This window comes from Orbicella faveolata, unplaced genomic scaffold (assembly GCF_042242905.1).
Source record: "Orbicella faveolata isolate gen_17 unplaced genomic scaffold, um_ofav_v1 contig_48, whole genome shotgun sequence".
NCBI classification, from domain to species: Eukaryota; Metazoa; Cnidaria; class Anthozoa; order Scleractinia; family Merulinidae; genus Orbicella; species Orbicella faveolata.
In genome coordinates this window covers 417,904-435,000 of record NW_028301578.1, presented here as the reverse complement: position 1 = coordinate 435,000, position 17,097 = coordinate 417,904, and the positions used below count along the sequence as shown (strand labels likewise).

General features: G+C 38.5%; 2 protein-coding genes across 2 annotated transcripts in view; one reads left to right on the top strand and one right to left on the bottom strand.

Annotated features, from left to right (window-relative positions):
• LOC110068951 (octopamine receptor beta-2R-like) overlaps positions 1 to 951 on the bottom strand; it is a 1,626-nt gene extending 675 nt beyond the window's left edge. Inside the window, exon 1 of the mRNA XM_020776371.2 lies at positions 1 to 951. This exon is cut by the window's left edge and continues 675 nt beyond it. Within this exon, the coding sequence (XP_020632030.1) occupies positions 1 to 837 (837 nt within the window). The 5' untranslated portion in view covers positions 838 to 951.
• Positions 1 to 15,015, top strand: part of LOC110068944 (unconventional myosin-If-like) — a 35,161-nt gene extending 20,146 nt beyond the window's left edge. Inside the window, exons 17-25 of the mRNA XM_089281687.1 lie at positions 4,857 to 4,949; positions 5,733 to 5,818; positions 6,046 to 6,130; positions 6,630 to 6,736; positions 7,919 to 8,017; positions 8,328 to 8,460; positions 8,796 to 8,907; positions 12,290 to 12,337; positions 14,169 to 15,015. Of these exons, the coding sequence (XP_089137813.1) occupies positions 4,857 to 4,949; positions 5,733 to 5,818; positions 6,046 to 6,130; positions 6,630 to 6,736; positions 7,919 to 8,017; positions 8,328 to 8,460; positions 8,796 to 8,907; positions 12,290 to 12,337; positions 14,169 to 14,920 (1,515 nt within the window). The 3' untranslated portion in view covers positions 14,921 to 15,015. The remainder of the gene's footprint in view (positions 1 to 4,856; positions 4,950 to 5,732; positions 5,819 to 6,045; positions 6,131 to 6,629; positions 6,737 to 7,918; positions 8,018 to 8,327; positions 8,461 to 8,795; positions 8,908 to 12,289; positions 12,338 to 14,168) is intronic.
• The last annotated feature ends 2,082 nt before the right edge of the window (positions 15,016 to 17,097 follow it).

Here is a 17,097-nt window from a genome sequence, read left to right as displayed (position 1 = left end):
TCTCTCAGTTCTTCTTTTGCACAGAAAAACCCGAGTAAATTCCTTCTTAACATCTCTCTTGAAAAGTGCATAGACAAAAGGGTTTGCGCCAGAATTTATAATCAGCAGAAAAGACAAAGTATATCTGACGACTTCTTCGGGTTGCAATTCTGTACAAGACGGAAAACAGGAACACAGCGAAGACAATGACTGGCATATGTAACAAGCTAAAAATATTCCAACCATAACGCTGATCAAGCGAGTTGACGACACGTCTGATTTTCCTTGCAGTCGTTGGTTCGGACGATTGAACTTCAGTTGCTTCAATAGAACCGAAGTGCGCCTAGAATGGCTGTTTGCTATTTTGATAATTTTTCTTATTGCTATCGCTAAGAAAATACAGGGTGTTATTTGAAAAATCACCATGCTTGTAAGCTGTGTGATATATTCATTTGACAGCACAAGTGTTGGAATAACATCTAGAATTAACGGCGCCAACCAGGCTGCCACAAGAAGAAGAGTGATCGTCTTCGTTGTTATAATGTGTGTGTACTTGAGAGGAAGGACTATTGCGCAATAGCGATCCACGGTGAAAGCCATTATGTTCGTAGCAGAAACTTCCCCGAAGTATGAAACCAAATATAGGATCACCATTGAATGGCTGCAGCCAGCTATCTGGCAGCCGAAATGAGGCGGAATAAAAACAGCCACTAAAATGATATCTGCCACAGCCAGTGATAAGAGAAAATAGTTTGTTTTGTTACGAAGTCGACGGCGAGTGATGAGGAGGTATATCACGAGAGCGTTTCCAAGAATTGCTATGGTAGTTAAAAGCAATGATGTGATCCAGAACCACATTTCCGTAGAGTCTTACTCGATTAGAGTTCTTGTTGATATGCTCTCGATTGGGTACCCACAGGAAGGTTTTTCTTTAGAGCAAAAGAAAATTTATGTAGATGAACATCGTCATTAATTTACATCTATATGTATTCATTCACTGGCTATTGGCTATCGTTTCAAAATATTTGACATTCTTAATTATTACTGATATGGCGGCCAAATTGATTTACAAATTTAAAGCATATCACATTATCCCCAGGAGGCTTGCGTGACAGGACATCTGATCGTTCTGATTATACAGTTTGGTCACTGTTTAATAGTCGCGGGTGAACACAACAGTGGGATCATTACTACGGTTATCAGTTGAGTAAGGCGGGACGAAAGTTTGGTCACCAAGTTTTAACGTAAAATCGTGTTGTTGTCACGGGCAACTTACCTCGTTTCCGTTGGTAACAATATCAACAGCCGTTGCTCGGCTGTCGCGTCGCCTACAATTTCGCGCGCTTTGCTGTCAATTGACGTCAAAGGCCGACAAGTTGCCAATGGATACGGAGCCAGTTGCTCGTGACAACAACACGATTTTTACGTTAAAACTTGGTGACTAAACTTTCGTCCGCCTTACTCAACTAATAATCGTAGTATCAGTAGCTGGCAACAGAATGTTATATAAAAATAGTCATTAGACATAACAAATACCAAAAACACACTTACATAAATTCAGTCCGTCTAAATATCGTTATGTAATTATACTCCTTTCAACACTTAAAGGCGCCTTAAAATGCGCCCTTTTCAAGACTCCTAATGACGCGTGCATTTTAAGACTCTTTAAAATGCTCGTATTTGAGACTTTTTAAAATGCTGGCTTTTTAAGAGTCTTTAAAATGTTTTTATTTTTAGACTCTTTAAAACGCTTTATTTCAAGTATTATATCAAACACGAAAGACCGCGTTTTACCAATTTTCCAAAACCGAGAAGAGAGTCTCATTTATTTATTAACACGCGAAGCGTAGCGGAGTATTTTTGATGAACTTCGAGGTGTTTGGAAATGTGGTCAAACACTGTCTTGAGTGTTTGATATATCTTCTCAATCGAAACTAAAACTAAGTAGAAAACGGAGAAATAAAATCGTAAAAAGCTATTGTAATGAAGACCAGGTATCCAAACACCGTCACGGTCATGATTTCCTTCATTTGAATTATTAACGAGTTTGAGGAGACTATTTAAAATGCTTGTATTTTAAGACTCTTTAATGTGTTGGCTTTTAACACCCGTTGAAACTATTGTATTTTAAGACTTTGAAATTCTGGCTTTTTAAAACTCCTTAAAATGCTGGCTTTTAAGACTCCCTGAAAGGGTGCTTTTTTTGACTCCCTAAAATTCTGGCTTTTCAAGGCTCCTTAAGATGTTACCAACTGCTGATAATTATTCAAAATTGCTTACGGCTTCTGTCGCTCACTAAACTGCAACATGTTTTCTATGAAACAAGTCGACGGGCATTTATAACTAACTAAAATGTTGAATCACATGTCATAGGCGAGAGTTCCTCATAACATGTACGTTTTAGCTGCTTGGAAGTAGAGACAATTCTAGTTTCTTTTCGCAGCAGATGAGTGGGGCAGAAAGTGGCATCAACTTTATCCCTTATTATTCTTGGTATTCACGTGACGTCATCACTTTCTAAAATCCAAAACTAAAGAGCCACCAAAATTGTTATCCTCATTAGGCATAAGAGGGACTATATTTGCATCTGTTGACAACTTTTCAGCTCAATAGCTTTCATCGTCTGAAAACAGGCACATTTTGAATTTCAGAGTTATGGCGGTGCGAGACATAAAGCTACGAACGTGTTTGTCGAAAAATATATACTTATCTCGTGATTTTTTTTTTTTCTTTCTTATAAGTTAACGTATTAGGAAAAGTGCTTATTTTAGTGTTTGCTTGATCAGTTCAGATAATCAGTCGCAAGTAATTTCCAGATGTTTACACTATTTCCCGGCCGCCATGTTGGTGAACCATGGAGGTACACCAACATGGTGGCTCCATACTGGAGTCTGTAAATTTGTGCAAAATATTTCGAAAACGTACAGACCTAAAACTTGGAGAGGTGTCTTCTTTATTTATCTCCTATAGCATCATAATTTCATGACTTAATACATTGAATGGTTTTCGAATTATTTTTTTAATTGCGTAACAGTGCAACCCAAGAATATAACGTACCATTTGATTCTGATGTTTATTTCGATGCATACGTAGAGGATATTATGCGTTGACTCAAAGATATGAATTTTATGTTCAAATGGCAACAAAAATATCTCAAGAGTGAGCGCAGCATATGAGTGAGATGTTGCTTTTGGCACGAAACAAAAAAAACTACGGAAGCGAATCGAAAGCTAAGCACAAACCGCAGCTCGGCGGCTGGAATATCTTGAACATCTCTCCTTTGGTCACTTTGAATAAACTCCTTGAGTTATTTTCAGCCACATGAAGTTTCTTTCTTCATTTTAGCATTTTTGGCATTTTCGTGCTCCTTGGTGAAAGATTTTATGTCGGCCTCAGTGAATTTAACTTCCCTATCGCTCGCCATATTTCAACCGGTGTTTGTCAAAGTTTGGGAACCGTTCAATGCACTAGCGCGAGATGACGTCACCGATATCCTCACAAGTGAGGATATGGAAAATACGCCACTACGGTCCCGGGTGTAAGTTGGTATGCATTTTGCGAGTGGTGTATTTTCCAGTAAGACACTTTTGTCTACGCTATAAATGCATGTGAAGTGCCTTTCTATGTGGAACATAATTGTTCACTTAAAGGAGCTCAGTCACGTTATTTTGAGTTATTTTGACCACGTACAAAACTACCTTTGAATTGAAGGAAACCTGAAAATAATAGTTTTCTAAGATAGAAAAACACCAAAGAGTTATGTAATGAAAAACATTAAGGAACAAGGATGGTTAAAGATGGAGAAGATTGACAGGGATTGCAAACGACGAATTTGACAACCTCAGACTTAACTTTTCAAGATGCTCAAAACGTGACGCAGATCCTTCACCATCTAGTCCCTGGTGAGCTATTTTCCCGTTTCGATCTCTTCGTTCTACGTCAATAGGGAGTTTAAGCAAGGACGACGGCGACGCCGAGGACGATGCCTGGTAAAAAGTGAATTTATATTTTGCCAGCAAAATTTGCAATTGTGTAGATTTGTTCAATAAGCCAATGGCTCTAACTGATAAATTGCTCAGGCTAAATATGCAATAACAGCGTTCAAATTCAAACGGAAATACGAAGAATTAGTAGTCGTTTGCTTTCCCCAGACAACGCAGAACTTGGTCAGTTCACGTTATTGTTTTGCAGACGACGGCAAAGAAATGTAGAAAAGCTTTATAACGCATGCGCACAGCTATTTTTCTACTCATTAAACCCTTTTTTTGGTGACGTTCTCGTTGTCGTCGTCGTCGTTGTTAAGCCTGGTTTTCACTGGCGACGCAAGCACAAGCGCCATCACAAACGCAAGCACTAGGGATGACCCGAGTGAAAACGAAATTCGACGCAAGCACAAGCAAAATCATCCGAACCTTCCGCCATTTTGGAAAACTGTTTAGGTGCGAAGTAATCTGGATCCATTTTTTTCATTGGCCAAACATATCCACGTGTGGTAAATATCCTTGCGTTATGCCTGAGCAGTATTTCGTTTTTACTTGTAGCAGAAACGCAAGCATAAGCGCAGGCACAAGAAAAAGGAAAATTTTGATCCTTGTGCTTGCGCTTTCGCTTGTGCTTATGCCTGCGTCAAGGCCGTTTTCACGGTGGAATAAGAATGATAGTGTTTGCGCTTGTGCTTGCGTTAGTGCTTGCGTTAGTGCTTGCGCTTGTGCTTGCGCTTGTGCTTGCGCTCGTGCTTGCGCTTATGCTTGCGCTTGTGCTTGCGCTTGTGCTTGTGCTTGTGCTTGTGCTTGCGTCGCTAGTGAAAACCAGGCTTAAGCTTAAGCTCCCTAATGTCTGTATCAGTCTTAAGCACAATATAATTTTACCCCTGGCAGAAAATGCAGGATATAGTTGCCTCAAATAGAGACTATTCGGGATTACTACAGCCTCACGATGACTACTTCACACTTAAGCACCATGCTGGAAAGGTAAGCTTGGACAGTACTCTTAAATAGATAAACCATTCCAGTGAACTCAAAATACACATTGATTTCTTAAGCTAGAATCATTTCCCTGGAAAACCTTTTTTTCCACGTGGTAAGTTTAAGGCTCCGCTTAAATATAACTGCCAAACTGTTACTTACAAGTGTCATAGGGCAGCAACTGACGGTAGCGAGACGTAAGATATTTAATTTGTGAATTTATTCATTACTTACTTATTCATTAATTTTTTTAATTAGGTTTTTTGTTTACTTACTTAGTTACTTATTTTTCATTTATTTTTTAATAATTTAATTTATCCTATAATTAATAACTCCTGACTTTCTTTAACCTAGCAGGACAAAATAGTTGCACATCCTCGTTCTTAGCGAAGCACTTAGCAGTAGAGTCTGTATTAATCAGAGGTTATTAAATTAATGTGTTTTCTATATTCAAAACTAATGGTCCCCCAGATTAAAACATGCATCAGTTTTATGACTAACAAACAGACTGGCTTTTAACCTAATAATTGGCGGCTAAAGATTCGTCGGTTTCATAAACCTGCGTATATATCTGCATTAATTTCACAACATTTAGACATCCTTTATAAAGGGATTAATGGAAACGTAAGAGAACATGCATTCCGTTAACAAACTTGCAGTCAACGCTGTGAACTATGAAAAGGTGATAACTGGGGGGGGGGGGGGGGTGGGTGGGTTCTTAAGCCATTTAATTTGGCTACAACTGGATATTTTGTAGAAAAAACCAACTGTGAATTGTTTGTTTAACAGGTTGACTACGAGGTGAAGAGTTTTTGCAAGAGAAACAAAGATGAACTGTCAAATGATATGATTTCTTTGATGCAGTCAAGTGAAAAGTACGTCAATGTTCTTAACAGTGGACTAAAGGACGTTCGTGCCGAAACTTTTCTTACGTGCAGAGTTTTTACACCTTGACACACACTAAGATAAAGATCAACTCTTGGCAGAAAGTAAAAAAAAATGAGGGGTCACCGTGCTCGTTTTCGTTTTCTTTCACCACGATACATGTCAGAAAATTGGTTTGTTGTAAAATATGACGTATATCTCCAAATGTATTTCGCAGCGCATTTCTCAGAGACTTGTTTCCTGAAACAGTTTACGCTGGTGGAAAGGGACAGAAAACTACCACAGGCTGTGCCAAGATTAAGGTAAGTATACAGAGTGAAATATTCCATTGATTTTAACCCAAGGATTTGGCATTGGAGACGGGCGAGAAAAACTTAAAAGAAACAGTAAAGCTTATATGTGCTTACGCTTATTACTAGAGCATCATGTTTAACCTCGACTATAACCAAGCAAAAGTAGCCAAGAGTGCATTTTTTTAAGGGTCGAACTTAGTAAAATACCCACACAACCAAGTGAAACCGCGGCAAGACTGAAGTTATACACGTACGGATAATATAATGCATTTCTAGCTTTCTGATTGGTTTATTGCGTCTCGTTATCAGCCATTATACCTGAGATTGACCATATTTAGAAAATTTCTACGGAATGTGTCGCTTAGCCTGAAAATGTTTCGATGAACTTTCTAACGGCTCTCCAGCCCTAAGGTCAGTGACAGTTAAGGCGTTTTTCACAACGCCTCGAAATTTGAATCAGAATTTCCAGCTTCTTAACAAATGACGTCATGTTCCGCTTCATTTACAGTGCCAAACAAGCGGTGTAGTTGGTAAGATCATGGCGTGTACTCCTCACTATGTGTGTTGTATCAAACCATCCGAAAGCAAAGCACCATTGAGTTGGAACCAACAAAGGTTTGGACATCAATTCTAAATTCTGACGAAAATGACAAAAAGATATCACTGATTGTGCTTCCTTGAAACTAACCTGCTGCTTGTATGTTAGCTTTGTATAGCTCAAAAGGATAAAGAAACATATCAGTTGCAACATTGAATAGATAGTCAACACAGTTGGCAAACTTCATTTTGTTCAATTTTTCGCTTAACGAAACAAAACTCAATTGGGTGGGAAAGACTTTTTAACTTGCTGTCGTTGTTTCACTGGCCCCGAGGAAGTTTTGTTTTCAGCGGCCAAATAGTGAGCATAAATAATAACAGAGCTCCCCGCGCTCCGAAGATGCGTGGCAGAGCCCCATAGCCAAGAAAATTTGGTAAACCATCGAGCTAAAACAATTCTGGCTTTGGTTTTGGTCCACAAAGAGACTGGAGGGAGATAATTCGCTAACGCATCGACTCTTTACATGCATTTTTTGATTATATAATTGGATGATAATCAATCTCAAACGATTTTTTCTGAACATCTGTTTTATTGGGTCTTCTTGCGTTGGGAATTTTATGTTTATAACGTACAAGTTTTGCTGTTTGACACTCGCACGCAGTAATCTGCATCTGTTGTGGTTTTGGAGATTTTCTCATACTTTGTTCAACTCATTCGGTTGGATTAAATGCTTATTGGTGAATTTGTTTAAAGGTTATTGTGTCAAGTAAACGATCAGTATTTTATGGGAACTTCGCTCTCAAGGCTTGGCTAAATCTGCAAGTTAACGAGTGTGAAAGCATCATTCTTTTCTTAGATGTATTAGAAACAAATGGCTGCAGAAATAAAAACTACAGTTCCTCCCATTATGTTATATTTTTCAGTTAGGTGCAGGTGATAAAAGTGAGCATAAACCTTAGCTTAGGCGAGTCTTGAATACAACAACACGAATGTTTTGTGTATAAGTCAATAAACTAGTAGCATTGGTAAATCAGACAGAGTCGATTGTCCCAAGAACCTGATAAACGCCTTCTGCAAGTTTATTTAACAACTTCAGATGCTTCAAATACTTCATGCTATAAAGCTCTGGGAATACATAATAATAAGATATGGCCGATAAAGCAGTTTCAGGAAATCAAAGAGTATACAACATTTCAACAAATTATTTATGAGGCTAGAATATGAATAAGAACTTTTGCGATATGTCATTCCTTTTCTAGGGTTATTCAACAAATTGTTTACCTTGGACTCAAAGAGTGTCTAGCCATAAGAAGACAAGGATTTACGATCCGTAGAGAGTTCAACTGTATTGTCCAAAGGTAACCAAGCCACGACTTCTTGAAACGATTACCTGCTTACATTCTGTTTTTCTCACCAAAGTCAGGGAGAGAAAGAGAGCTTTGGTTTAAAGACGAGAGAATATTGGGGCGACTTAAGGGGGAGGGGGGCACACATGAGAAGGGTTTTTTCTCCTCTCGCCCTAACCCCTTATCAAACATGCCGCCCGTTTACTTTTGCGTTTGCAGGAATAAACGTGCGTCAAACACCAAGAGAGAAAACCTGAGCAAGCGGTCTATGAAACAATTATCGAGTTTTGGAAACAAGTGCTGTTTTGTTTCCAAATAATAGGTATGGGGTAATTAAACAGAGATGGGTGGCTGATCACGCTGAGGGATGTCGCCTCATTCTTAAAGCGGCTGGAATTGAATCTGGTAAATGGAAGATTGGAAAAACAAAGCTATTCCTGAAAGAGGCTGATGCGGTGAGAATGTACAGTGGTTTCATTTAAAAACGATTAGCGAGATAAACGTAACTTAAAACTACATGTAATTTTAGAGCCGTCAGACTGTCATCGTCGCAGTTCGCCTTAAAACCACTAGGATATAATCATTGTTAGATCTTTTTCACTAGACTACATTATGGCAAAAGTTCAAACCAACGCGCTAAGGTCGATATTTACAGACAGCCGCTTTTAGTGAAGTAAAGCCTAGTTCAGTAGGTTTCAAAGGGGTAAAGTTACATTTTCGTCAAAAGATTACCAACCAATCAGAACACGTGTAAAGTACCTGCCTCTTCTCAAATATTTTCTACTTTTAGCTGCTCGACCTGGAAAACATGAAGAATCAGCATCTTAGCAGATTCTGTGTCATAATTCAGAAGTACTTTCGAGGACACAGGCAGATGAAACAGTACAAAAAGATGAAAGAAGGTATCATTAAAACAAAATCATCCCCTTCACCTTGAAACACTGAGTTTGCTTTTCCATCTTACCCCTACTGTTAGTTTTGAAACGCCGATCGTTTATCAATTTCCTATGCAACTTCCTACTGATTTATTATCAGTTATTATTCAAGCCAAATACGTGATTTCAAAATCAAAGCTTTCATAAAATCGTGGAGGTATTCTTAACGACACACTTCAAGTGTTCTGTGGTGTTCGACTGGGACACGAGACTCATGCGAAGTATGAAACGTGTTCATGTTTGAATACTGAGGCATATACGTGAGGTTTTAAGGGATTCTAAACGACACACTTCAAGTGTTCTGTGGTGTTCGACTGGGACACAAGACTCATGCGAAGTATAAAACTTGTTCATGTTTGAATACTGAGGCATACGTGAGGTTTCAAGGTATTCTAAACGACACACTCCAAGTGTTCTGTGGTGTTCGACTGGGACACGAGACTCATGCGAAGTATGAAACGTGTTCATGTTTGAATACTGAGGCATACGTGAAGTCTTAAGGTATTCTAAACGACACACTTCAAGTGTTCTGTGGTGTTCGACTGGGACACAAGACTCATGCGAAGTATGAGACGTATTCGTGATCGAATACTGACGCCAACGTGAAGTACTGAGGACCCATACCAAAGCTTGTATATTCCCCAAACTGCGTTCAAACTGCCGAGTGTAACACACTTTTTAATTCCTCTGGATTCCTAACAAAACCCACCCAAAAGAAAGAAAATTGTTCTGGTCAACGAACGAATACACGGTCGTGTTCCTGCTGTATGCCCATATTCGATAAGAATTTTCCAGGTCCACGTCACGGTTGTACACGCCATGAATACTCTAGAACTCTATAGCTTTGGCGTCAAGATCACGTATTCGAGGATAAACGAATACACGCGCAGATCGCACATACTTTGAATTCATAGTCTAAATTTTGCTTCTAGGAGAATGCTATGCACCCGAACTGTTACATTCTTTTATAAAGTTCTTTTTACAAAGGGTTCGCCATCATACTCTAGGAGTACGACAGATGTGTGGTATACTTTAACAAAAATGCTCGAACGATTATGAACGGAGCGTATTCCACCAAATTGGACACGAATATTCCAGGTGTACGTCACGTGCTGTGTGCGGCTTGAATACTCTAGGATTCTATTGGGTCACAATCACATATTCGAGTTTAGAATACTCTAGAATATTTTGGCCTTCACGCAGTGGTGATTTTCACACGTATGTAATAGTTCTAGAAATTTTGCCACTAGGAAGTTGTCTTTATTGTGGGCGCCACGTTTCTCATAACGCCCTAGTTTTTTCACGTAGCATAGGCAATAAAAGACGACGCGCAACTTCTTTTAGTCAGAGATTTTTAGTAAAGTTACACCACTACCGTGCTACGATCAGAGGATCCAAGTTACCGCTATTTCAAGTGTATTTCGCTGTCTCTCTGCTACCTTTTGGTACGAGTCGTCAACCAAAGTACGTAAGTTCTTATTGTTGTAGTTATTTGCTAAGTCGCGAATTGTTAGTCTTTTCTTTATCACGAAAAGGTTTCATTTAGTTTATATAGGTTTTGTTGAAGTCGCTTTCACAGCTCTATTATTGCTAAGGCTTATTGTCATATGATTACCAAATTGTGATCCTTTCACGCTATATTTAGCTATTTTGCAAGACAGCCGTTCATTTCTTCGTTTGCTACGACAAGAGTTGTTATCGTCTTAGTTTTATTAGTTTCAAGTATCAATTGTCACGTCTATTTGTTTCACGCTGTGATCTTGTTAGTTTTATTATGAGTGTTCTATCCTGTTAGATTTGTATTTTATGCCTTATCTAAGTAGAACGTATTCTTAACTATCGTTTTTCAGTTCGAACCTACTACTACTACATCTACTTGTACGACTACTACTTCTATTCGTATCTGCTACCACTAGCGATCTACTGGTTTTCGCTATTTCTTCAGTCACTACATATTGTGAACGAGATCTATGGACTTGATCTGTCATTAAATCAGTTTGAATCTACCAAGTGGAGTTCGAATATCTCGCACCGCGCTACCCCTGTAGTTGTTTAAGATTTGAGTAAAGGCAACCTCTAGAATCTTTACAATTACACCTACAACAACAACAGCTAGGTTTATTTGCATGACCATAAATACATACAGCGTTGCAAAAGTGAATCTCAGGAATTCTGCTTTCCTATCCAGGAAAAGAGAAAATATTTGTCTTACCAATTAGGAAACACCTCATTTGCAGACTAGTTTTGTCCTTGACTTCGTCTGTTAATGACTAACTGACGAGTTCAAGGACGAACATGTTTCTATACACTGTTCTGTTTGTAGCCGCATGTAGAGTTCAAATCTGATTCAAATTTTAATGCAAATGAGCTGTTTTCTGATTGATATGACAAGACGCTGAAATACAAGTGTAAATATCTGTATACTTTTATTGAGGTACACAAGAGACCAATTCTTGGCATGTAACTCCACTGTGCAAATTAGTATGCATGAGCGTTAAAGCGAGTGAATTTTAGGCTAAAAGTCGAATTTACTGCGTTGGTAGCCTAGCTCGTTATTAAAATTTCTTTGCTACTTCATAATGCTTTACTTAGAAAAGCAAAGTTAACATACAACGGCCAATTCTCACCCTAACCTGAGTGTTATTCACAGTTAAAGCGAACGATAAACCTGCCAACCGAACATCTAGTTGTGCTTATAACTGAGTGTGGGGAAGCTGGAAGGTTGATGACTGACATTGTGACTCTTTTTACGACATATAAGGGGGCGACGGGTTGCCTGACCGACTAACTGACAGACAACTGACGAACGAACTGTCTGACCAACAAACTGACGGACGACTGACGGACGAGCTGTCTGATCGACTGACTGATGGACAACTGACGGATGAGCTGTCTGACCGACTACCTGACGGACGACTAACTGATGGCGACTGACGGACGGGCTGTCTGACCGACTAACTTATGGACGACCGACGGACGGACGGACGGACGGGCTGTATGATCTTCTAACATATGAACGGCTGTTGGACGAGCTGGCTGGTGCCGGACTAGCCAACTAGAGTAATTGCTAAGAATAGAATAATGTACTTTCGAGGTGTCAGTGTTGAAATTCTTCTGGTGGGTCGTTATAATACTTACGGCCATGGGGATCTGAAAAAACTAACCGAGGGAAAATGAATATTGCTGCGTCTCGTTAATTTCGTTTATGCTGTTGTGTGCAAGATGACAAAATGACAGGATTACAACGTGTTTTACTATTGTAGATCTGCGTAACTGCATTACGATCTAACTCAGTGCACTCTGGGAAAAGTGAAGACGTTATACTAATCCCAACTTGATTGTTTTTCAGCTGCTATTCTTATTCAAAGAAAGTATCGAGTTTTCCGACAAGAAAAAGGTAACCTACCTGTATGATAATGAGGCCATCTCACAAAATATTTCGTTTCCCATCAGTCGCATGACCAGTTTTTGTTGTTGTTGTTTTTGTTTTATTTCTTTTTAAGTAATAAATGTTTTGATTCGTTGGCTGTTCCCATTTTTTAATTGTTCTGTTTATCAACAGAAAACATCGCTTACCCATCTAACATTTGCAGTTGCTATCTTTGAGATATTGATCTGGGACTGAATAATAGAGAAGTTTCATTTAGGAATCGGAAATCTTGCCTTAAGGACGGTGCGCTGTTGCAACGATTTTGTCATTAAAAACATACCAAAAACTGTTTTTATGTTAAGGCTGGTTTTCACTAGAGAATAAACACAAGCAAAAGCATAAGCATAAGCAGAGGTGAAAACAGCTGCGACATAAACATAAGCATAAACAGAAACATAAGAGGAACGAACCCACTTATTTGTCTTGTGCAGTTTTCACTACTAACGCGCTCGACATAAGCATAAGCATAAACACAAGAAAGACGAAACTGTTCGTTTTTCTTGTGCTCATGCTTATGCTTATGTCGAGCGCGTTACTAGTGAAAACTGCACAAGACAAATAAGTGGGTTCGTTTTAGTAGGCAACGTCCTTAAAGCAAATTTTGCGAGTTTAAGACGAAATCCGATGGGAAAATCGAGCAATTTTAGTTTTTAGTGGACAAATACCTGGTACCAGAATAATTTTAAGTGTTTTACAGCCCGTTTTATATTTTCTTAAAGCTAAAGATATAAATAGTTGCCTGTAATAACAACGAAAACATTTTCCTTTGGGAACTCAAGAAAATAGATTTCAAAGTTCAGAGAAAATGTGCAAAAACAGGGAAAATTTTGTCATCAATTTTATTTCACCAGTACTTCCAAGTGCTTCATATAAGCCTCAAACTTTGTTTTCGACATTTGGTGTTATTAGAAATTAATTTGTTTGAAACGATATTTTAAACAATCCCACGGAAGTTTGCGAAACGAAGTAAATAATTTTGGTACAAAGGTTTTGTCCGCTTATTACTCGAACGTCTGTCGGATTCCTTCTTAATATCGTTGTGTCTTTCAAATATATGGAATATCATTTACTTGAGCTGCGGAGAAAGATATGAAGATATGATTGATCATCGTAATTATTTACACAACTTGAGCAGCTTTGAAATGAAAGCCTGAATTTTGATATTCTTTTTCAGGCTTTAAAGGGACACATTCGGCTGGCGCACATGCGCATTAGATACCATTTCATAGCTAATTTGCATATCACAGAGACGCGATTCATACTGTTTTTAACCAAATATGATAAAAATAATGTCATAGGATGAGCAAAAGCCCACAGGTTTTTCAGTGAGCGATTGAAAATCAAGAAGAACACTGTGAAGATTGAAGCGGATTTCTAGATGTACTTTGATTTCAGGTTGAGGTGACCTTAATTCAAAGTGAGAAACTAGTGTCCAGGTCAGCGCGGTCCCAAAGCTGACTATGTCCCTTTAAGTTCACACCTTCTTGAGTTGTGCATATAACTGCGATGATCAATCATGTTCTCAAATAACGGTATAGTTAGCAAAATGTTCTGTTTACATATATGAAGATTTACCTTTAATCTTAGTAGTTTTTTTTTAGGCATATTGTAAGCTAGGTTTATAAGGTTTTGTTATTTTTTAGTTTTAGCAGGGCCTATATTGATAACAGTTTTGTTTATAGAGCTGACAGAGTTACTCTGAAAAAATAAAAGGTTTACTTACTAGATTAATCAGTTCATAAATTTGTAGCATACCCGTTTTGACTTATTTACGTGTCTCTCTCTCTTTTAAATTTAGCATCAGAATATAAAAAGCACTCGTATCCTCTAAGTAAACAATGGAGGCGTCCAAGACTGGGATCGTTGGCACAGATAGTACAGAAAACTATGGAGATGAAAATCGATTTAAAGCGGCCAAATCTAGGATCTTTCACAACCATTATGAAAATTGTATTTGGACCATCAGGCGGAAGTGCACAATGCCGAGGCATTAGGCTTGAACTTGCAGCCGGATCTTTAACGACAGCTACTAAAGAAGCTTGTCTCCAAATTTGCAACTGCAAAGAAGACGTAGCCCCTCTTAAAAACACAGAACAATTTGTTAGTAATCTTGTTGCTATAGGGCCAATTCAGAATCCGTTAAGAGCCCCAGCAAAGCTGTACATACCACTGGAAAATGATATGTATACTGACCACGAGCTGTTTTTGAGATGGTCTCCGAGTCAAGCTGATGAGCCAACAAAATGGAGGGATGTGCTACCAGGAACGTGTAAGGGGCATTTAGCAGGACCGGCCGCAAGGCTGGAGATTCTCAGTGATCAACAGGCTAAGGTATCTACCAATAGGTTCGGTTTGTTTTGTATTATTGCTAGAGAAACAACCAAAACATATGTTGAAGAAAAATATAACGATGAATTAAACACTAGCGGGTTTCTGATTCAAGGGATATCGGGGATTATCAGACGACTAAGCCAGATAACAAAGAGTGAGACATCAGAAGAGCTGAACCCTGACAAAGAAGAATCTGAACGAATTCCTTTAATAAGGTGACGCAAGAAAATCATCTTTCCTTGCTCTTTTTTGCATCACTCAGATTATAACAACTAATTTATTTGTACTGCAAGTGTTTGAACACAAATGCTTTCTTGGCCTGTAAAATAATAAACTGACGAGAAAAATAAACAAAGCAAATCACCTGTTTGTTATATATGTATATCTTATTTACTAAGCGCGAAGGCCGCACTGGGATAATATCGGCCGAGGTCTTGACGGTAAGGACCGAACGCAGCAAGGTCCGTACAAAAACGACTGAGGGCCGATATCTTCCAAGTACGCTTGGTTAATAAAATATTTATTACACGACTAAAAATGTTTAGAAATAAATGCGGATTGGAAAGAGAGCACATTTCTGATTAGGAGCCGACAAGGCCTGTGCTCACATCGGATGTTAAACAAAACAGAAGGGAAAGAGAGTTCGAAGAAAAACAAAAGGAATCTTTTATGTGTGACGCAAGATTTTTTCATTAGCGTTAGCCATAAAACAAACAGACTTGTCTTCAAGAATGATCGTGTTGGATTGTTCAACACAGTGCCCGGTCTAATACTGAGAGAATTTTGGACCGACATATCATTGGAACAATCCGATAAGTTTATTTTAAGTATTGACCCTTTGAACTAGCTTAGTCAAGTAATGAAATATGTTATTATTGCAAGTTGTTGTTGTATGAGTACTGGAGGAATATGGAGACTATGAACTTATGACTAAGAATACTCGCTTCTGAAAAGTTGAGTGAAGATCAGTGTATACGATGGTTTGAATCTCAGTTGTATCAAGAGTCGGTTGCATTTTTTCTAACGCTAAAATTTTTCCGTGGAACACACTATGAAAGGTGTGCGTTAACTATTCTTTTTGTGATCGCTAATTATTGAGATCTTCAAGAAGCCCTGCAGGATTTGAATCATGTGGTGCAAACTGCCAACTTTTGAATGAGAAAGCAAAGTGAACACAATGTCCTTGGATATTTGGTCAAAGGGTACCATATTTTCCGTCGCAACCATAAACGTTTCGTTGAAACAGGTATATATGACATAATCCTAAGGCATAACAGGTTTTGCACTGCGGGTTTGTGGTCTCAAAGTTGACGAGGAACTCATTTTCTGTTTCGTTGTCCAAAATATTCATCAACGGGCCAAATTCAAAATTGTAACATGGATCCGAAGCTTTCGGGTAAAAATTGCATTTCTTTTAAGTTTCTTTTGTCTCTCAATTCAGAGACTTGGAAACAAAGAAAACACCACCAAATATAGAAGTTTGTCGTGGAAGCCTCGTAGTCATGGCAGATTATTGATATGTCGAACGTGGCCTATAGGAGATGACTCTTTTTGAGAATAAATTAGAGATCCCGAATTTTAAGCAGATTAATTCTTAAGAGCAGCTTCGCCTAAATATCAACTAGACTTGGAAATAGCGAAAAAATCGAATTTCTTCAAACTCGCCCAGAATGAAGCCCTACGGGCACTACTTATAAAAATATCGTTTTAAGTTCGATAAATCAAAAATTATCTTTTTCCGCAATTTTTTCGTTTCGATGCCCCAAATCGGCCAAAATCCATCGAAAATGAGCGGCATATTCAGAGGCTCGTAAACTCAAAAGCAAAAATCTTCATTACAAACTGATTGCATGTCGTATTTGTACTTCCTTTCTTGCCTATTGAGAGCTAAATAGATCGTGATTTGATTAGAACTTAAATATTTGACGAATTTTTTAAGTTAACGACCCAAGACAGCTTTACAAGAGGTCTACATTTAGCCTATTTTCAAATGCTAAAAAGGCGTTCTGGTACACGGCTTTTCCCGAAATGACTAGTTTGGTCTGAAAGAGCCTTGTTTCTTCTTCAAATTACTGAAATAAAATTTTTGGGTAAATAAAATCGTGAGCGCTGAGATAGCGAACTAAATGCAGCACTTCGTCCTGAAAACGTGACCTTTGAGCCAAGCGTAACGAAACCAATTACTGCAAGAAAACCCGGAAGAAAAGCCAACGTTCCGTTATTTTGAAACAATTTCTAGTGATATCTCTCCGAAACCATGATTGCAAGAAACTATTTCCAGATATGAAATCTTGCAGGGTCAAAGACGGAGCTAAAGGGCGCATTTTGACACAACAACTTTGTTTGCTGAGAATTGAATTGCAGTCAATTCCAGTGAAATTTGCAAACTTGACGTA